The sequence below is a fragment of the Brachypodium distachyon genome, chromosome 3, assembly GCF_000005505.3.
Source record: "Brachypodium distachyon strain Bd21 chromosome 3, Brachypodium_distachyon_v3.0, whole genome shotgun sequence".
Classification (NCBI taxonomy): Eukaryota; Viridiplantae; Streptophyta; class Magnoliopsida; order Poales; family Poaceae; genus Brachypodium; species Brachypodium distachyon.
Window position 1 is genome coordinate 9,570,100 of NC_016133.3, and position 17,863 is coordinate 9,587,962.

The following is a 17,863-nucleotide window of genomic DNA, read 5'->3' on the forward strand; positions in this document are numbered from 1 at the left end:
CACGCACGTAATTACCGGCGATTAGAAATGCTCTGGACCAGCTCCTACTTTTCTATAATTGGTCCTCGTCACCTAAAAATAAAAATACAGTACAAAAATATCGTATTTCTGACAGCCTAGAGCATGCCATCTTTTGCCAACAGCACCCGCCCGTCGCCGGCCTCCTCTCATTCATCGTGCGGGCCTCTCATGGCTGGCGTGCGCCCCTCGCGGCCATTACGCGCCCTCCCAGTCTATTTTTTAACGCCCTCCTCGCAACCCCTTCCATTCCCCCTCTCCATCCATCGCCCTCCCCTCTCTGCTCCTCCAGCCTCCGCCCGGAGGTAAGCCTAACGTCTTTCTATTATCCTGCCGCATTCTTCTCCATTCACCGCGTCGATCTTGGTAACCGCGGTGGAAATCAATCAGTAGCATGTTATATTCGGCTCTGCTCTGCACGGTCCCCGTTCTTGTTTCCTTTTTTTTTTTTGGTATGTGGTGCTCAAATTGCATCCGGGTGCTGTCGCTATTCGTATTTTGGGGGGAATAACGATCAACATGTTCCTCCTTCGGTTTGGATTGCTCTTCCTTCATGGTTCCTGCATTTATATTCCTGATTAAAATAGGTGCTAGTTGTGTTGTGATAATTGGCGATTAACTGTATTCTGATTGTTTCGCATCACGTCACCGGTCACCTGTTTTCCCCCTTTTAGTTATTTTCTGTCCTCCAAGAGTTTTCTTCAAACTACAGGATTTTTTTTTATCGGATAAAAGCATCAGGTTGTTCGTGAGCTGGTGTCTCGTCCTCAATATTAGGCTGTTTTGGATGTTTATGTACCATTAAGAGAATCTAGTCCAAACATTCCATTCATGTCTATAACGCCCATAGATATTTTCTCCAATTTTTGGCCATTTCATTTGAGCATGATGGATGTACCCTGCCATTCAAGTTTAAGGAGAAGCATATACTCTACTAATCTTAATTATTACTATTTCACAACATTTTCTAGTTAAATGTGGGGAATTCATATACCATAAGTTGGCACGAATTAGATTTTTGTATTATTTGGCATTGCATTTGACTGATAGTATTGTGCAGAAAGTTGTTTGTTTGACCCGAGCAAATAATATTTAATCAAAGTTCTCCTATCTTGATCAGGTCCAGATAGGGCGAACCAGACATGGCAGAAGTCCTGTCAGGACCTCTCGAGCACCATCTAAGCTCTGGTGAGAATACAAATCATCGCAATAACCATTTTCATGTTGAGTAATGTGGAATATTATGACAAAAAAAATTCCCTGTTAGAAAAAAAAAGTCTGATATTCTCTTCTGAATGTATGCATAGATGTCTCGGTAGTGATTCTTTCCTTTTTAGGCGAAGAACTGTATGTCTATTTTGGTAGCGATGGAAAAGATAACATGATTCTTCAAAACCGAATTTGTGGATCAAACTATGCATAATTGACTAACGTACAAATGGTGGTAGCAGCCTTAGATGGTCAGCATGAAGAGAAGAGGAAATCCAATGTGGAATACTCAGAAGATGAAAAGAAAGCCAGGATCGCATCGCTGAAGAAAAAGGCGATGAATGCCTCACAAAAGCTGAGGCATTCCATGAAAAAGGGGAGGAGGAGCAGCAAGGTGATGTCCATTTCAATTGAGGATGAGCGTGACCCTGAGGAGGCTCTGGCCGTCGATGCCTTTCGCCAGCTTCTTGTGCTCGAAGAACTTCTACCGTCGCAGCATGATGACTACCACATGATGCTTAGGTGTTTTATCTGATAATGACACATGACATTGTATAGATGCATTTTTCACGTGGAACAGTTTTACTGAATGTTCGTACGGCGTAGGTTTTTGAAGGCAAGAAAGTTTGATATTGAGAAGGCAAAGCAAATGTGGTCTGATATGCTGCAGTGGAGAAAGGAGTTTGGTGCAGATACCATTCTTGAGGTTATTATGTCTACCATCTAGTTTGTAGTATTAAACTCTATTTTGATTAATCCTGTTTCAGTTGACAGATACTATATTAGTTCATAAACTATTGTCACACTTTTATCCTAAATATCATGTCAGGGTTTCGAATTCGAAGAAGCTGACAAAGTTGCAGAATGCTACCCTCAAGGCTACCATGGGGTCGATAAGGAAGGAAGGCCTGTCTATATTGAACGGCTCGGACAGATCGATGTCAATAAGCTACTGCAGGTTACCACAATGGAACGCTTTGTCAAGAACCACGTAAAGGAGTTTGAGAAGAACTTTGCTGATAAGTTCCCAGCTTGCTCAGTTGCTGCTAAACGCCACATTGATCAGAGCACTACCATCCTTGACGTGCAAGGAGTGGTATGTGTATAAACACAAGTGTTCAGTTTATTTAACGTTTGCAGTTTTACTATGGCTAACCCAACATAAAGCAAATTTTCAGGGGATGAAACAATTTAGCAAAACTGCAAGAGACCTCATCGGTCAGCTTCAGAAGATCGACGGTGATAACTACCCTGAGGTAATCCAGATGCCAAACAATTCATTGTACTTCAGCAAACTATTTGAGTGGAGTTTTGTCAAAAAACGTTTCTTACCATGTCAGTTATATAATTGTCATTCCAGACACTTTGCCGGATGTTCATCATCAATGCAGGCCAAGGATTCCGGCTCCTCTGGAGCACAGTGAAGAGCTTCCTTGACCCAAAGACCACTGCAAAGATACATGCAAGTTTCCTTCTCTGATAATTTTGTTCTGCAGCAATGATTCTATGTATCCTGTGTTCAATTAGAGGATTGTTTCCTGACCTGTGCATTTCTTTAGGTATTGGGTAACAAGTACCAGAGTAAACTTCTTGAGGTCATCGATGCCAGGTGAGAAACAGTGCTCTAATTTTTATTTTTATTTATCCACATGATAAACTCATAAGCTACTTCTACTGTAATATTTACCTATATACATCTTTGTTGTACAGTGAGCTGCCAGAGTTTTTTGGTGGAACTTGCCAGTGTGAAGGTGGTTGCATGAAGGCCGACAAGGGCCCATGGAAGGACCCTGAAGTCATGAAGGTATTTGTTCCAAGCCAATTTTTCGGGTCACCATCTTATATCCTTAAACAGAGCTTAAAGTAAAAGGATCTAATTCATGTTTTCTATGAAGATGGTTCAAAGTGGCGCCGGGATGTGCGGAAAGCTCAATGTGGACTGTTCTGATGCTGAGGAGAAAACGATTTGTGCAGATGACACAATTTACACTAAGGTAGCAAAAACAAGACCACTCTTTGACAGTCATATTCATATTAACATATTTATCAATGCAGTAGAAATAGTATTTATCTGTCTGATTTTATTTTTCAAAAATGAAGAAGCAAGATGCTTCCAATGTGGAAGCACATTTAGCAGGAGATGAATGGCGGACCCTGTTACATAAAACCTCACGTGCCCGAATTGAACATCCCCAATTATCACCTGTTCACGAGGAACTTCTTCCTACGTTGTTTCCTGTAAGTCATGTTTTGTCACTGATACAGATAATTGTATTTATAGCAGTCAACAATTAAAGTACTTAACTTCTTTCTAGTTAGTTAAACCACGGAATAATAAAGTCTCTTGTATCTCGCAACGAAACAAGAGGTAGAATTTTATAGGCTCAACATTCAAACTTTGCTGGATTTCTAGATGGACAATAAGGAACATATCACAGGTGCAAGACTAGTTCCATCTCTCAAAGACAATTACTTCACTGCTATTTAATTTTTCAATTTAATCATACTCATGGATAGTTGACCTGGTCCTGATATGTTAGTTCTAAGAAATACTTAAGGCCCTAAATGGACCTACGCTTGAAATTCGGGTAAACCTAAACTCTTATGATGTAATATGCACAAATCTCACTTCCAGTTGCTTGCAATTTTTTCAGACCCCAGGATCACCATATTCTTGTGATGTTCCAATGGTTGAAAAGGCCATAGATGCCTTCTGCAAGAGCAATGGATTACCAGATGAGGAGCTTGCTCTCACCAAAGGTTAATACCCACCCAACACATACACGTTGACAACCTTCTGACAGAACACTGCTACTTTCTATACGACAGTACCATTCCACTGATGGACTGACCAAAACATTGCTCTTAACCAGCTGTTGCAAATGCCTCCAATGGATCCAGTCCCCCAATCTTTGGTGGCATCTTGGCTCTTGTGATGAGCATTGCAACTATGCTCCGTGTGAGCCGTAACATGCCCAGGAAGGTACTGGGCGCTGCCACAGGACCCCAAAGCACACCAAAAGTTCACGCTCAGCAGCAATCCAAGAAAGCAGCCGAGGCTATGTCGACAGCTGAATATACTATCTCTGCAAAGCGCTTCGCTGATCTTGAGGAGAAGGTCATTGCACTCCTTGCAAAGACTGCTGAAATGCCCGCTGATAAGGAGGATATGCTGAAGGCTGCAACCAGCCGTGTGAGTGCATTGGAAGAGGAGCTTGCAATAACCAAGAAGGTAACTTCTTTTCCACCTAGAGGAAATCATGTTTCTTTTCTCGAATAGAAAACATGTTCCTTTCACAGCACGGAACCAAGGTTCCTGTATTTTCATATTAATAGTAATATGACTTGTACCCCCCAAAAAGAATAGTAATATGACTTGAAACATTGTTGGAGTATAGGCTTCTCTGCATATTTGAAACCAAGTAGTTCTTACTTGCTTTGATATGTTTATGCAGGCTTTGCAGGAGACTCTTGAGCGGCAAGGGGAGATCATTGCATACATTGAAAAGAAAAAGAAGAAGAAAAGCAAGGTAACCAATAAAACACATGGCGAAACAAATGCATTTTATGGGCTATATCTAGTGCAGTTTTGACCTTACCTGCTGACAATGGGTATTCACCCATAATCACTCTTTCTACAAAAATATGAGTGATTCTCGTTAGAAATACCCTGTCTGCCAAGACCAATCCCAACATAAAAAATAATAATTCCCAATGTTCTTTTTCAACAAAATATAATGTTTTCATTTCCCAAATAAACTAATATTACTTCCTAAGTTCTATTTTTAAAAATAATAAAGTTTCCAATTTCTGGAATAAACTAATATTACTTAGTTACTTTTAATAAAAACAACTCTTATTATTAGTATTTTTGTCCGCCTTTATTCTGGGCTTACGGGCTGCTGAAAACTTGAGCACGAGCTTAGATCATATTAACCAAGCTACGGTAGGCTGCTGACCATGAAACAGGTCTATGTTCAAGAAAATAGTTTTTCTCTGTTACTTGATCCATTGTTTCATTTCTTGAAATTAATACCGCTCTTTGTTATGCAGCGCTTGTTTCACTGGTAGATGCAAAGAACAGAATGCCGTGTTCCACAAGAGCCTTTGGTTTGATGAGAGTGAGCTGTTGTTTTCAACTGTCAGCGGAACGCGATTCTAAGTGTTAACATATAATGTTCTTTTGTTATTTTCCTGTGTTGCTATATTTCATTGATCCGATGTGCTGCCAACCCTTAATGTACATTTTGCCTTCACCATGCCGATGTGGTGCCAATCCTTTTCTTGTTGCTGTCAATTGTGGATGGACAGAGGAATCTCAAAACATAAATATATAAATTCCAAACTATTGAGAATGTGCCCTATTTGATATGAATGATTGTACTTCAGCACTTGATAGTCCTACCTATCATTGTGGGAAATCAAATTCCCAAGAATATTATAAGGTCCAGTAGGCCATAATGTATTGATGTGTAGACTTTAATATAGTTTTCCCTCCATTTCTCCTTGGGACTTTGATCTCCCGGCGTCAGGGGTGGAGTCAAGGGGGCCAAGCCCCTATCAATTTTAATGCAAGAGAAAATTTAGTTGTATTTAAGAGAGAGAAAAATACAGCTAGCTACACTTATTTTGCCCCCTCCAAATTTAAGTGCCTTCTCTTGGAGGTTTCGAAAAACTGCATGAGACGCTCACTCCAAATGATGAGAACCTAATATTGTCTAACACACTATGGCTAGGGACACACCCCTTGTATGAAGGTTGTCAAATAGCTGATTCGTCGCCGAACTGACGAGGAAGAAGATCAAAATAACGAAAGTACAAACTTGGAGATCCACTAGCTCCATAGAGTAGACCATGTTGATTACGTCAGGATGTGGATGGAGCCAGGAGACCGTTACTCTATACGTCGTCGTCTCCACACTAGGACGCCATCTATGAGGACACAAAACCTCACAAAAAGATGTACACACGCTGCTTCATGCTTGCCCGACGTTATAGACGTTGATACGTGGTTTACTCGTCCCCCCCGATACCGAATCGGCGGTTGGAGAAAAGGGAGACGAACAAATATCACAACTCTGGCAGATCCTAACTTTTCCTGCCATCTAGTGGCTAGCCCCAAAAAACCCTTTTGAAATCACAACTAGCAGTGATAACATCTCATTCCCATGAAGTTAAAAATTGTTGCTATTGAAATAGGGCCTTTTTTTCGATCACTATAATCTCATTTTGCGCCCTCTTGCATTTTAAATATTTTTCCTTTGCTATACCTGAAAATAGAAAAATACTTCCATTGCACATTTAATCCATCTCTTCGCCGAGCTAGCACACCTACAATATTGATAACATTGTTACATGTATTGGGGACACAAAATACTTCCTATATTTTAATTGCAGAATTACTTGAGGGGAGAATACTTCCATTTCACTCCTCTCGCAGATTGATAAACCTTAGGTCACTCGTTTAAGAGAGATTTATTATTGTTGCACTTCCCTCTGCGCTTGGAGTCCCAACAAATTCCAACACATATATCACCACCAAAAGGAAATATCCATCACGAGTGATCGGTAAATAGACTTCGTGTCCTAAGCTCAAGGAGAAAAATGTGTACTTAGTGCTCATGCTCTAGATGACCGATAAGTCGAATACATATCTATCTTCTTGAAGTTTTGCATATTTTTCAAAGATTTCCATCATTTTTTAATCGAATTTTGGACTAAACTTGTTGTTGTTCTTGACAACAATTAGAGTAAGGGGTGCCAATGCTCGATGACACAAGTGTGGGTATAAAAGTAGGGCGTGTACGCCGGTCTTATAGCGAAGGTCACCGTATACTTGGACAAGTTGATACGTCGATATTTTTTGAATAGGTTCGGTCGACCCTGCGGGTGAGACTTAATCCTATGTTAGGAAAAGCTTCAAGGGGGTTGTTTGCCAAGGGCTTGGGCCGAGCGGATCTTCCCAAGAAACCTTTTGGCGAGAGGTTCGTCGGGGCCGCCTCGTACTTCGACCGAACGCGTCTTTCCAAGTATCGAGGTTAGGATACCCTCGGAACTCTAACCCAACCACTTCTCCTTCGAGCCCTTGCCAACCAAGATTAGCTCGGAGCCTCGAAACTAGAGTCCCCTAGAAGGCTTCCTCGAGGCCGATCGACTTTCAGTCAAGAGCGGCGCGTGAGAGCGAACCTTAGAGGGAGCACTCTAGCCCTCTCCCCTTGAGTTTATTCAAGTGAGAGTGAATGGTACATGTCCCCATGGGGCGGTATTTATAACCTAGGGGTCCATGACGAAAAACCATGGCTACCCTTGAGGGAGAGAGAAAAGTGGGGGCAAAATGGTAAAAGTAGCTCTTTTGGTCCATAACTTTTGTGTGCACCATGAGGGGGAAGTGAGGGTAGTCCATGGTCCACCATGGACCAAAAGTTTCATCCCACACCTTTCTTGCCCCCTACTCTAGCTCATTTGACCCTTTGACCATGGCATGAAAGGCTTGACTTGTTGACTTGTCTTCCTTTGCCACGTGGGATTGACTGCGCCATGTGGACGTCTTGACTCGTGCTTGGAAAACGTTGACTTGGTCGTCGCCACGTAGGATTTACGGCCCGGCCCATATAAGAATTTTATTTTACTACAACAAACTTAATTATATTGATGGCTGAAAGGCAGAAATTCCATTTTCGTTTCATGCAAGAAATAATTAAAGAAAAATAAAGCCTTAGTTTCAAAGGAAATCAAGATAACTTTCGGAATGAGGTATCCGACACAATGTATGTAACCCCCACGCGTCCCATCCCACGCACCCTGGGGCTGGGGCGTGATGACTCCCCCTTGTGACAATTGCGATTCCAGAAAAAGGTGTCAATCCTCTGCTGGTGTTGACTCTAACTATCAAGATTCTTGGGCCTCCCAACATGGAGTTCTGCAGCAAGTGGAAGCGCTTTTTTCTTCAAGAGGGTGACTCGAGGTTTATTGTGACGATGATATAGCATTCATGATTAGTCAAAGAGAAAACAAATCCGTCCCATGGAGTATAGGATGGGCTGGGCCATCTACACGGAGTCCGATTGCTACACGAGGGCGCCTCATCAACTTGGAGTACAAGATAGGGAAATCATCACCTGAAATACTCGAGATATGTTCATATATATGTTTGTAACCGAATATGAAACAAAACCTCCTGTAAACCGACTCGAATGTAACCCTACCCTGACCACCCATATAATGCGGGGTAGGGGCTACCGGATTGGTACATCCAACCTTAGCTTACACAAACCCTAGCGATCTCGAGAACTCCTTCCGTGCATTGCGATATATGCCCGGGGCATCTTAATAGGAACATCCAAACACCTCTTCCTAGTGGCTTGAACCTGTCTAAATCCTTGTCTTGTACATAACCATCTTGTTTCCCCTACCTGCCCTACCCTAGAGTCAGTATTGCCGGATTAAAACACCTATATACTGAACCTAATAAGGAGTGAAGGTGTTTGTATCCCCCTCTCTGTCAAAATCAAATAAAGAAGAAGTCTTGCTGTCCCCAACTGTACTAGTGCAATTGTCAGTTGCACCAGTATTGCTAGTTATTGTAAGATTGATCAAATCTTTTTGTTGAAAGAGATCCGAAAACAGTAAAAGAAAGCAAAGAACAAAACTTTTGTGGTGTTATGATGATTAAAGAGAACCAAGATTCATGGGAGCACTTGTACGTTCTCTCTTTTTAACATCGCGGCAAAGAGATAAACACATACTAGATGATACCCCACGCGTTGCTGCGGAATATTAGCTCAAAATCAATTTTTAAAATAAAGTTAAACGGAGGAATGAAGAAAACTTAACATTATGGAGTCAATAATATGATGGACATTTTGTACTAACATTCGCAGTTTGCCTCAAAAGTTTTGCGTAGCACAAATCGGTCTTTAAACATAGGCGGAATTTAGTTGCTTGAAGAACGTGAAACAGGTGTTAGTACGATTAATTTGTAAAATGTGACTTACAAATATAATGAGTCCTTTTTGCTTTTTCTTGGTCGAACAAAATTTCAATGTGAACTAAAAGTATATTTCGGACAATTGAGAACTGCTCCACCACCATAAAGTTTGATTGATATCCATCAAGAAACAATTCGACCATATATTTTTTAAACTGAATCCCCAAGGATAATTCGATTCCACCTGTACTAAAAAATTGAACAACATCAACATTGGTTTAATAAAGATGCTTTCGTTGTTAAATAACTGACACATTTCATCAAGCTGCTTGCAGCAGTACTCTAGGAACTCTAGAAAGCTTGTTTCCATAGTGTTCAATATATTCTCATATTAGAAAACAATAAACAAAATTGTTGAATGCCTTTTGTAATTCCACTATTAGAAACACAAACCATGTTTCCCCATTCCATAATGGCCCCATCATCCAAACATGCAGATGACCATCAGACCATGCCTACGTAAATAAACCGAAAAGCAAATTAGTGGATGAAAAAAGCAATCTGTATTGCAGATAGATCAGTATTGGCAAAGAAGATGCAAAATACATGGAAGTGAGAGAGGACACCTGCCGTGGAACTGGGGAAGGCAACACGCCAACACCTAGAGAAACATGGTTCAACCTCTCCAGAAAGGCAGAAACGGATTAAGCTTCTCTACCCATAGAAACTGTGGTGGGGAGAAGCTCCTGAGAAACTATAGTCCAATTCTTTTCAGCTGTTGGCATCTCAGCTTATTATCTGAGTTGTTTGTTGAAAATTCTGTAATACCCCGCACTGGAATTCTGTCTTGGCTTATGACCAAGTAATTCGTACTGATTTTATACACATATGCAGAATAAAATGATTAATTCACAGATTGTTAAATATTAGAAAAATCAGCAGCTTACAATTGTCCCTTAGTACATCCCTTAGAAAAAATCTATGGTAGAGGATGCCGCCGTTGTTGTGTCGAAGGAGGTGGCCGTCGGAGTTGGAGGAGAAGCCAGCAGATGCAAGTTCCTTCTGGATGCATAAGTCAATGCAGAGGCCGGGGGTTATCCTCCTTTTCGGAAAAAACAAGTTCCTTCTAGATCGCTCTAGGCACAAAAACAAATCTCAAGTATGAGATGTTCCAAATACAATTGAAATAACACCAATTAAAAACGGGATTAGGAAACTTACATCTGCCTCAAGGTCACAATTAGACTTAGTTCCACGGGAAGCCCTTCGTTATTTGTAAAAGGACAGTAAGCTCCACTGCAAAATCAAAATCAATACTAAACAGTCCACAATTGATTTTGAATTGCACTAACATCAAAGTGATCTTGAGAATAATATTATTGGAACTGCAATACAGTAGATATGGACTAATAAGTTAATAATGGCAGCAACATATGTATATGAAAAGAACTAACCGGAACTTGCTCACTGTATAGAACCAATCTCAAATTTAGTGTGGAAACCGACAACACATTTGGAGTAATTGCAAGATGCGGACATTTAACAACAAGTACTTGCAAACAATAGCTCATTATTGAAAGTGCTTGCCTCCCTTTCAAAGCATTGTACTCACAAATAAGAGCAAGAGAATACAAAAAGGGAGCATGTACATGATGCCATTTTGCCAATGCCTGAGGCAAGGAATCAAAAAGAAATTGCATAGATGAATCGCATCACAAACGGCGATGAAGATAATTTATCATACCTGATTTGATGGCACATTTGGAGACCGTGATGGATGCAAGCGGCGGAGAAGTTATGGTCTTCAAGGTAATTAATGTCGGGCTTCGTTGCATTTTCCGTATTTAATTCTTCCACGTCCAATGAGCCAAGTGCATGAAGAAATGTTATTGGGTTTGATTTCCGTGCAATGAGAGAGAAGCAATTTTCCTTACACTAAAATGCTTTGTAAAGAGAGACGTAAAGTCTTTTGTGGACAAATTTTGAAGCCAAACATATATTTATTCATGGATGGAGGGAATATGAATCCGCGACACACCAGGAAATAAAATGCAAGCACAAAGTACTGCTTTAAGCAAGATGGCATGTAGTTTGGTGCACGTTCTATTGCACAAGTCTAGTCATCCAACTAACACAGGGCGAGCGTTACTGCCTTAGTGAGACAACTCAAATTACTACCAACAAACACATGTGTGTCTACTCTTTGTCGGTGCAGTCTATTGCACAAGTCTAGTCATCCAACTAACACACATCGTACCCACTGCTATATATCCTCAAGATTGGCCGGATCTAACATCAAGAACGGAGTAAAAGGCGATTCCGACGGTGTTCCCCATTGACTTTCCACCCTCCCAACGAATGAATTTCTGGTGGTTTCTTTGTCTGTTGTTTTCTACCTCCCGACGTCCCAAGGTCATGGAAATTTTTAGGGGGTCGTGATCTAACTAGGTTAACGAAGATGGAGTCAAAAGGGCAAAGGCGGCGATGGATGGTGGGCCCCACATGGGTGGGCCCATATGTCCTAAGCCTAGGGCGCCTAGCCTGGCGCATGGGACCATTGGTCTTCTCCGGCCCTTTTCATGGCCTTAAATTTATCCTAGGAAATACCTTCCTAATTTTATGTTTTTTTCATCCCGTGTTAGTTTCCTAAAATTATGAGACCAAAAAGAGAAGAATTTGCGCATTTTAGTCAAAAAACAAAAAGGACAAAAACTTAAAAATTAATAGATATGTTTGAGAAATATCAACAACGACATCATCGAAAACTTTCAAAGCAGGGTTGCCAGGTGTTCTCCCTTGATGCTCAAGGGACTGTTTCTCTCGCAAACGTTTTGTCTTTCTAGAGAAACAAGATCTTAAGAAGTCGATCCTCCATGGAACTCAATAATCTCTTGATTTATTATCTTGGAAGTACGAAGTTGTACCAATATCTTGGGCAAAGATCTTGGTGACCTTGATGAAAAGCTAGCGAGATTATTTGTTGCGTGCCTGGTGCGACTTTTGTCGTCTGTGTGGAGGCTGAATTTATGAGATCTTTAGGCACTACTATGCAGCCTTTGTCTTTTCCTGAGTTGGTATGGGATGGAGTTTTTTCGTGAATTTGATCACCACACTTCTTAAACTCAACCCCCAAAACAATCGAATCCAGTAGTTGTGATTGGTCGGTCAAGATGATATATTTTCTTCGTATTCGAGAGACGATCTAGCTAGTTTGTGGGTGATCTTTTATCTTTTAGATAGTCACTCGATCTTTTTAGCCTTCCCAATTTCTACTATTTGTGCCCAATTAGGGAGAAAAGATTTTTATGATTTTTATGTGGGAATCCTATAAAAAATACGAATGGATGACTTGCTACTTGCTGGAGTATTCCAGGTTTTGTACACACAATCGCGTTCCAGGTTTTGACGCGCGTGAACTTCACCCGGGAGGGAGGACGAGAGAGCCACCGCCATTGTGTGGCCATGCATACAGGACATATATAGACTTGTTGGTGTTTCGTGAGTCGGGACGATGCGCCGCGAGAGGAGAGAACTAGTCAATCTGCAGAGCAGCAGCCCAAGCGTGGCTACCCGTTATGGTCGATCCTGGGATGCTCGATAAATCACGTACGTCCGTTAACGATCGAATCGGATGGACACGAGCGTCAAAATCGCCGTGGGGGATCCTGGTCGCATCGTATTCCCATATCTTAATAAGGAAAAGGAAAGGCCCCAAAAAGGAAATAAACACGCGACATAAATTGGCCTAATTAAACCCTTCGGAATCCGTACAGTTCATACATAGGCCCATAGCCATGGATGTGGGAATGCATGCTGTCAAAATTAAGCCCCCCATAACTCCCAGAGATACGCCCTCGGTCAGTCTATATATCCGTGCCTTCTTCGACGTCCAACTCTCCCCGATCACCGACCCAGCCAAATGGAAAACACCCAATCCTTGTTTGGCGATACCACGCAGTCGGAGGGAGACTCCGTGACGACAGCCAAAATCAAGTCCTCGCCTCCTCCGACGCCTTCAGCTTTGGCGCAGCCGGCGTCGAGATCGGCGCCCGATTCTTCCGTCATCGGCGCCGGAGCGTCGTCGGAGGTTGACGACGGCGAGGACGACCCGGAGGTCCTCATGATGGAGCACCTGTTCGACAAGGTGCTGACCCCGGGCGACATGGTCGATCCTAGTACTAACTCGTATGACCGGCTGACGACCGTGGGCCCCCAGCGGCAGCAGAACCCCGACGACGGGCTCGTCTTCGAGGACCGGGCCGTGGCCGGGAAGCTGTGGCGGTTCCAGTCCGACTGGAGGAGCAGCGAGGTCCACGCCCTCTGCCCCACCGACGGCTGGGCCCTCTTCGCCAGGGAGAAGGGCCTGGCCCCCGGCGACGCCGTCTCCTTCTACCGCGGCAACGACAACGGCCGCCTCTTCGTCGACTGCAGCAAGCGCCGGGGAGATCGTGCCCCGTGCCCACGTGGCGTGTTCGCGTGGGCCCCCGTGGCCGCAGCCACGGCGGCGGCGGCAGAGAGGCCGCAGGTGGGCGCCGATGAAGCGCCTCGTGCCGCGGCACGACGCGGTACGCTGCCGAGGCGGTCGCCGGCTGTGCCGCGGCGTCCGCGGCGCAGCAAGGGGAAACGTGAAGAAGACGACCTCGACGAGGCCGCCATGAAGCCCCCCACCATCCTTGAATCGATGCCGCCGCTCGTGCCCTCGCCGGATCCGAAGCGCGTGCGGCTTTTCGGGATTTATCTCAACTAGCGGCTTCTCGTTCTTCTTGCCGGCAGCGCCTCTAGCTCGTGCCAACACAATTCTAGGTCAGAATTAATTGCCCCGGTGGCAAAACCTTGATTTGCATCGTTTTTGGTAGTAGCTAATTCGGCAGCTTCGTGCATTGATCAGATGCTAATTGTAAAACAGCTGTTTTCCTTTTTTTTTATTTGTTATAATTTCTTAGAATTCCAGAGTAAGGTTTATGATTAATTTGAGAAATAAAATGATGAGATCGGATCGTCCGCCTCCCATTGGGATTCGGTCGTAGCTTTGCAACAAAGTATTGCTGAGGCTGCAACAAAGAAATATGCACCTTACATTCATATGCAATCTTTTTCTTTTGGAAATTGGCTTTAAATTCACCGAAGGACAAGCACAACACACCATGGCTAATTTGGAAAGCCTCCCTTAAGTTATTTGGAAACTCATAATTGATTACCAAATCAATCCCATTAACTTGAAATTATTCTAATTATTTGAACAGTCTGTCATACCAACAGTTTTTTTATGCATTAGTTTTTTTTACCACTTTTATGAATTAGTTACTACTATACAAAAATGCCATGATCTCCCGTCTGCAAAAAAAAACACAATTAGCAGAATAAACACGTGCCCGGTGGTATGTGGGCACCCCCTGATAGCATGACACGTGTGTAACAAAGGCCTGACACCGCGTACGTTACACCAGGAAATTAGTGCACGAAGGACTAGTTGATGTCACATCGTACAATATATTCTGACAGAATACTTGTTTTGGGGTGTTTGTCTTCGGCCCCGGGCGTAAACTACTCGTTTGTATGTCTTTTGAGGGAGTGTCGTTCTTCATACAGTTTATGTCTTCTCAAATCTCAATGTTGCCCATACCTAGCAGAAGCCACCCAACAGGGATGACCATGTTTCAAGAGTTTGCCTCTAAAGTTCCGAGACTAGTTGAAGGGTTTTCGTTATTCAGGGACACCTCTATTATTCAAAGAGGTGGCAAAGTTTTCCTAATCATCATGTAGTTATTCTGGGACACCTCTGTTATTCATGCAGAAGGAGATATGAGAGCATCCGCAACAAGCAGTTTTCATGGTAGTTACTTTACTTTTCATGTCGTCATTTCTCTCCTTACCCATCATTTATCTTTATAATTATAAACTTCCGAACATCATCTTTTTATTAGGTCCCACTTCCCATACTCTCTTGTTCCTTCACCTTTTCTTTGTAACCGTGAGGTACATGTTTCTTCTAGAGAAATTGTTACTTTCCTTTCCCATATTTTCTCTCCTCCGCATAAGCAAAAGCATGACATGTGACAAGTAACCGCTTATTAGCAACTATTGGAGATGCTTTGAGATGTGTATCCCAGAGTCAACGTTGGTTGGGAAAGAGCGACCACCAATCGCGTGCCTCAATTGAGTGCATTAGTTTTTTAAGAACAACCATGGCTGCGTTCTTTTCGGCTTCTAGAACCGGCTTCTCCTAAAAGCTGCCCTCACCTAGCTTCCTGCAGAAGCCGCATCTCAGATTTAGCTAGGCATCCAAACTAGTTTAGTCCCAACTAGTTTGGTAGCGTAATCAAATTTAGGCGGCGGCTTCTCCAGGAAGCTAGGGGAGGGCGGCTTCTCGGAGAAGCCAGGAAGCTAAAAAGAACTAGCCCTATAATGGCAACGGCTAAAGCAAGTGGTTGTGGCCTGTCATTCACCACACCCACTTCCATCTTCACCCCTCCTTCCCCCATGCTCACACACTGAAGCAACCGTCGTCGTGGGTTTGGAACTCATGGAAAGGCACATTGAGCGAACAAATGGACTGAGCAGTGCGATGGGGAAACGCCACCTTCCCTTGATCGCCGTTGGATAGTAACGGATTGGTGGACTTTTGGGTGACATGAAGTTGTTGCACAACAATGATGGCGAGTCAAAGGAGAAGGACCTTTGGTTCGTCATCGACGATGACGACAACGGCGACAAAGATGATGAACATGGCGACAAGGGCACCCAAGAGGAGAAGGACTGGGTCGTCGATGAAGTTGAAGCCTTGGCCGACTCTAGCTTGATGGACGAGGCAGACAATGACAGGAAAACAATGGAGGAATTCTCGGTGGGCAATCATGCAATGCTGATATTTCCCTATGTATTCATGATTTTTTTATACTTTCATTACCCTAGCTGTACTTACTTACGAATCTGCGTGTCTAGCGGTTCTTGTGATGTATTACACAACGACACAATCTTGGTGGTTGCACGGTAGTAAATTTTATTTTGTGGAAGCTTTGCATACCTCGTGCCCCAACAATGGTATTAAAACAGATGATATGCCAAATTTTAAATTCAGTTTACGTGCATATGTGATATGAGGAGACAGTAGATCGATGCGATATATTGTTATTTTTGTGGCCGATATATATAGATTGATTTTGTGCTATCAATATGATCGGCTGTACCCAGATTGATGGATGATTAGGTTTCGAGGTCGTGTTGGTAAGGTCATGACACAACATGTTGATATGATTGACTGTACTCGGGATTGATGGATGACTAGCTAAGCGCCCGTGCGTTGCAACGGATAGACTACATCTTAGTTTTTTCATGTTTGTTATTCTCCTTTGCAAAGTTATGAGACATGAGAGTTGCCATGATATTTGTGGGCGAGTTTGTACGAGCGCCTGATTGATTGTTCTGGCGTGTTTCCTCTTTCTGAGCAGCAGAATTGGGACAATGTTATTTGTTTTGGGCAAGTGGAAATAATCTGGAGATGCGGTTTCCTTTTTCTGGGCAAGTTTCCTCTTTCTGAGCGGCAGCAATAATCTGGGGATGTAGTTTCCTTTTTCTGCTCTTGGTGGCAGATGGGAACCATTTTTTTTCTGACGATTTTTTTCGCTCAGGGGTGGGACGACGGCAAATTAAGGAATAATAAAGATTAGGTCTCGAGGTCATGTTGCTAAGGTCATGACACAACGTACACCTATCGGCCGATTTCTTCCATCAAGTTCTACAATGAAACATCAGAGCATCCACAATATTTGCCTTTAAGCTAGGAGCCTGGGACCCACAGTTTGCCTCTATGCTTACCACCAATCCCCGCAATGCATAGAGGTTGTGTTCCTCTATGGATCAAATCACAAAAATAATGTTTTAAAATGCAATGATTATTTTAAAGTTTGGAGACTGACAAGGAGGCTTGCCTCCAAGGTAAGAGGCAACTCTAAACTTAAAGCCGGCTGGAAATATGATGCAGTAGCTTAGAGACAGTCTCTAACCTTTGGAGGCATCTCTAGAGGCAACTTTTGTTATGACACTTGATGTCTTAAAACGGTTGCTACTCACGAGGATCAATGTGATTGGTCAAACCGTAGCCCTTTTTACACCATTACGAGTTCACTTAATCCGACAAAATACGATTCTATGCATAACTTATTTTTGCGGGATTGGCATGAACAAAATGTCTAATAGTTATTCCACATATAGAGATACATTGTATGCCGTATAACTAAGCTTGTGGGCCGACAAGTATAGAGGCCCTAAGTTGCGCTAATACGGGACACACCAACTTAGTCGGAGGTACCCGGGTCCCGAAGAAGCCTATGATTAGACACAAATCGAACCTGGCGAGTCTAGAGGATCCCGATGCTGGTAGATAGTAGATGCTAATATTTTTTATATAAGCTTAACTAAACTTAATAAAGTTTGAGGGTAAACAAATTTTAAATTGATCATAGTATTTTGTAACAAAGGGATAATTTGTTACTCCCTCCGACCCGTGTCTCAAATTTGCCCAAATATAAATGTATCTATATTTCGACAGTAATATGGGTCGGAGGGAGTAGTACTTTACATTTTTGTACTTTGTCTTCGTTCTTTAGTTTTGCATCTGTTGTAATTTGATTCTTTTTGTGCATCTGTCTTTTTTTATTCGTTGTACAACTGCATTCCTTTTTCCTGCTTGTATTTGCTGTAGTTAAATTC

At 42.7% G+C, this 17,863-nt stretch overlaps 2 protein-coding genes across 3 annotated transcripts; both read left to right on the forward strand.

Annotated features, from left to right (window-relative positions):
- Positions 1-164: 164 nt before the first annotated feature.
- On the forward strand, positions 165-5,602 carry LOC100835741 (phosphatidylinositol/phosphatidylcholine transfer protein SFH3). Of its 2 annotated transcripts, none has more exons than XM_010235870.3 (15): positions 165-323; positions 1,139-1,206; positions 1,467-1,749; positions 1,834-1,933; positions 2,057-2,323; positions 2,406-2,483; positions 2,588-2,689; positions 2,787-2,836; positions 2,938-3,031; positions 3,123-3,221; positions 3,328-3,465; positions 3,882-3,987; positions 4,101-4,459; positions 4,683-4,757; positions 5,281-5,602. In XM_010235870.3, exons 2-15 carry the CDS (start codon positions 1,161-1,163, stop codon positions 5,296-5,298), a joined length of 1,815 nt encoding a protein of 604 aa, XP_010234172.1. In that variant the 5' UTR covers positions 165-323; positions 1,139-1,160; the 3' UTR covers positions 5,299-5,602. The 2 variants fall into 2 exon arrangements, with proteins under 2 accessions (XP_010234172.1, XP_003573065.1); XM_003573017.4 differs by having other exon boundaries at positions 1,470-1,749.
- Positions 5,603-12,975: 7,373 nt separating this feature from the next.
- LOC104583998 (putative B3 domain-containing protein Os02g0455900) lies at positions 12,976-14,168 on the forward strand. Its single transcript, XM_010238072.2, has one exon. The coding sequence runs from the start codon at positions 13,074-13,076 to the stop codon at positions 13,899-13,901; it is 828 nt and encodes a 275-aa protein (XP_010236374.1). The 5' UTR covers positions 12,976-13,073; the 3' UTR covers positions 13,902-14,168.
- The last annotated feature ends 3,695 nt before the right edge of the window (positions 14,169-17,863 follow it).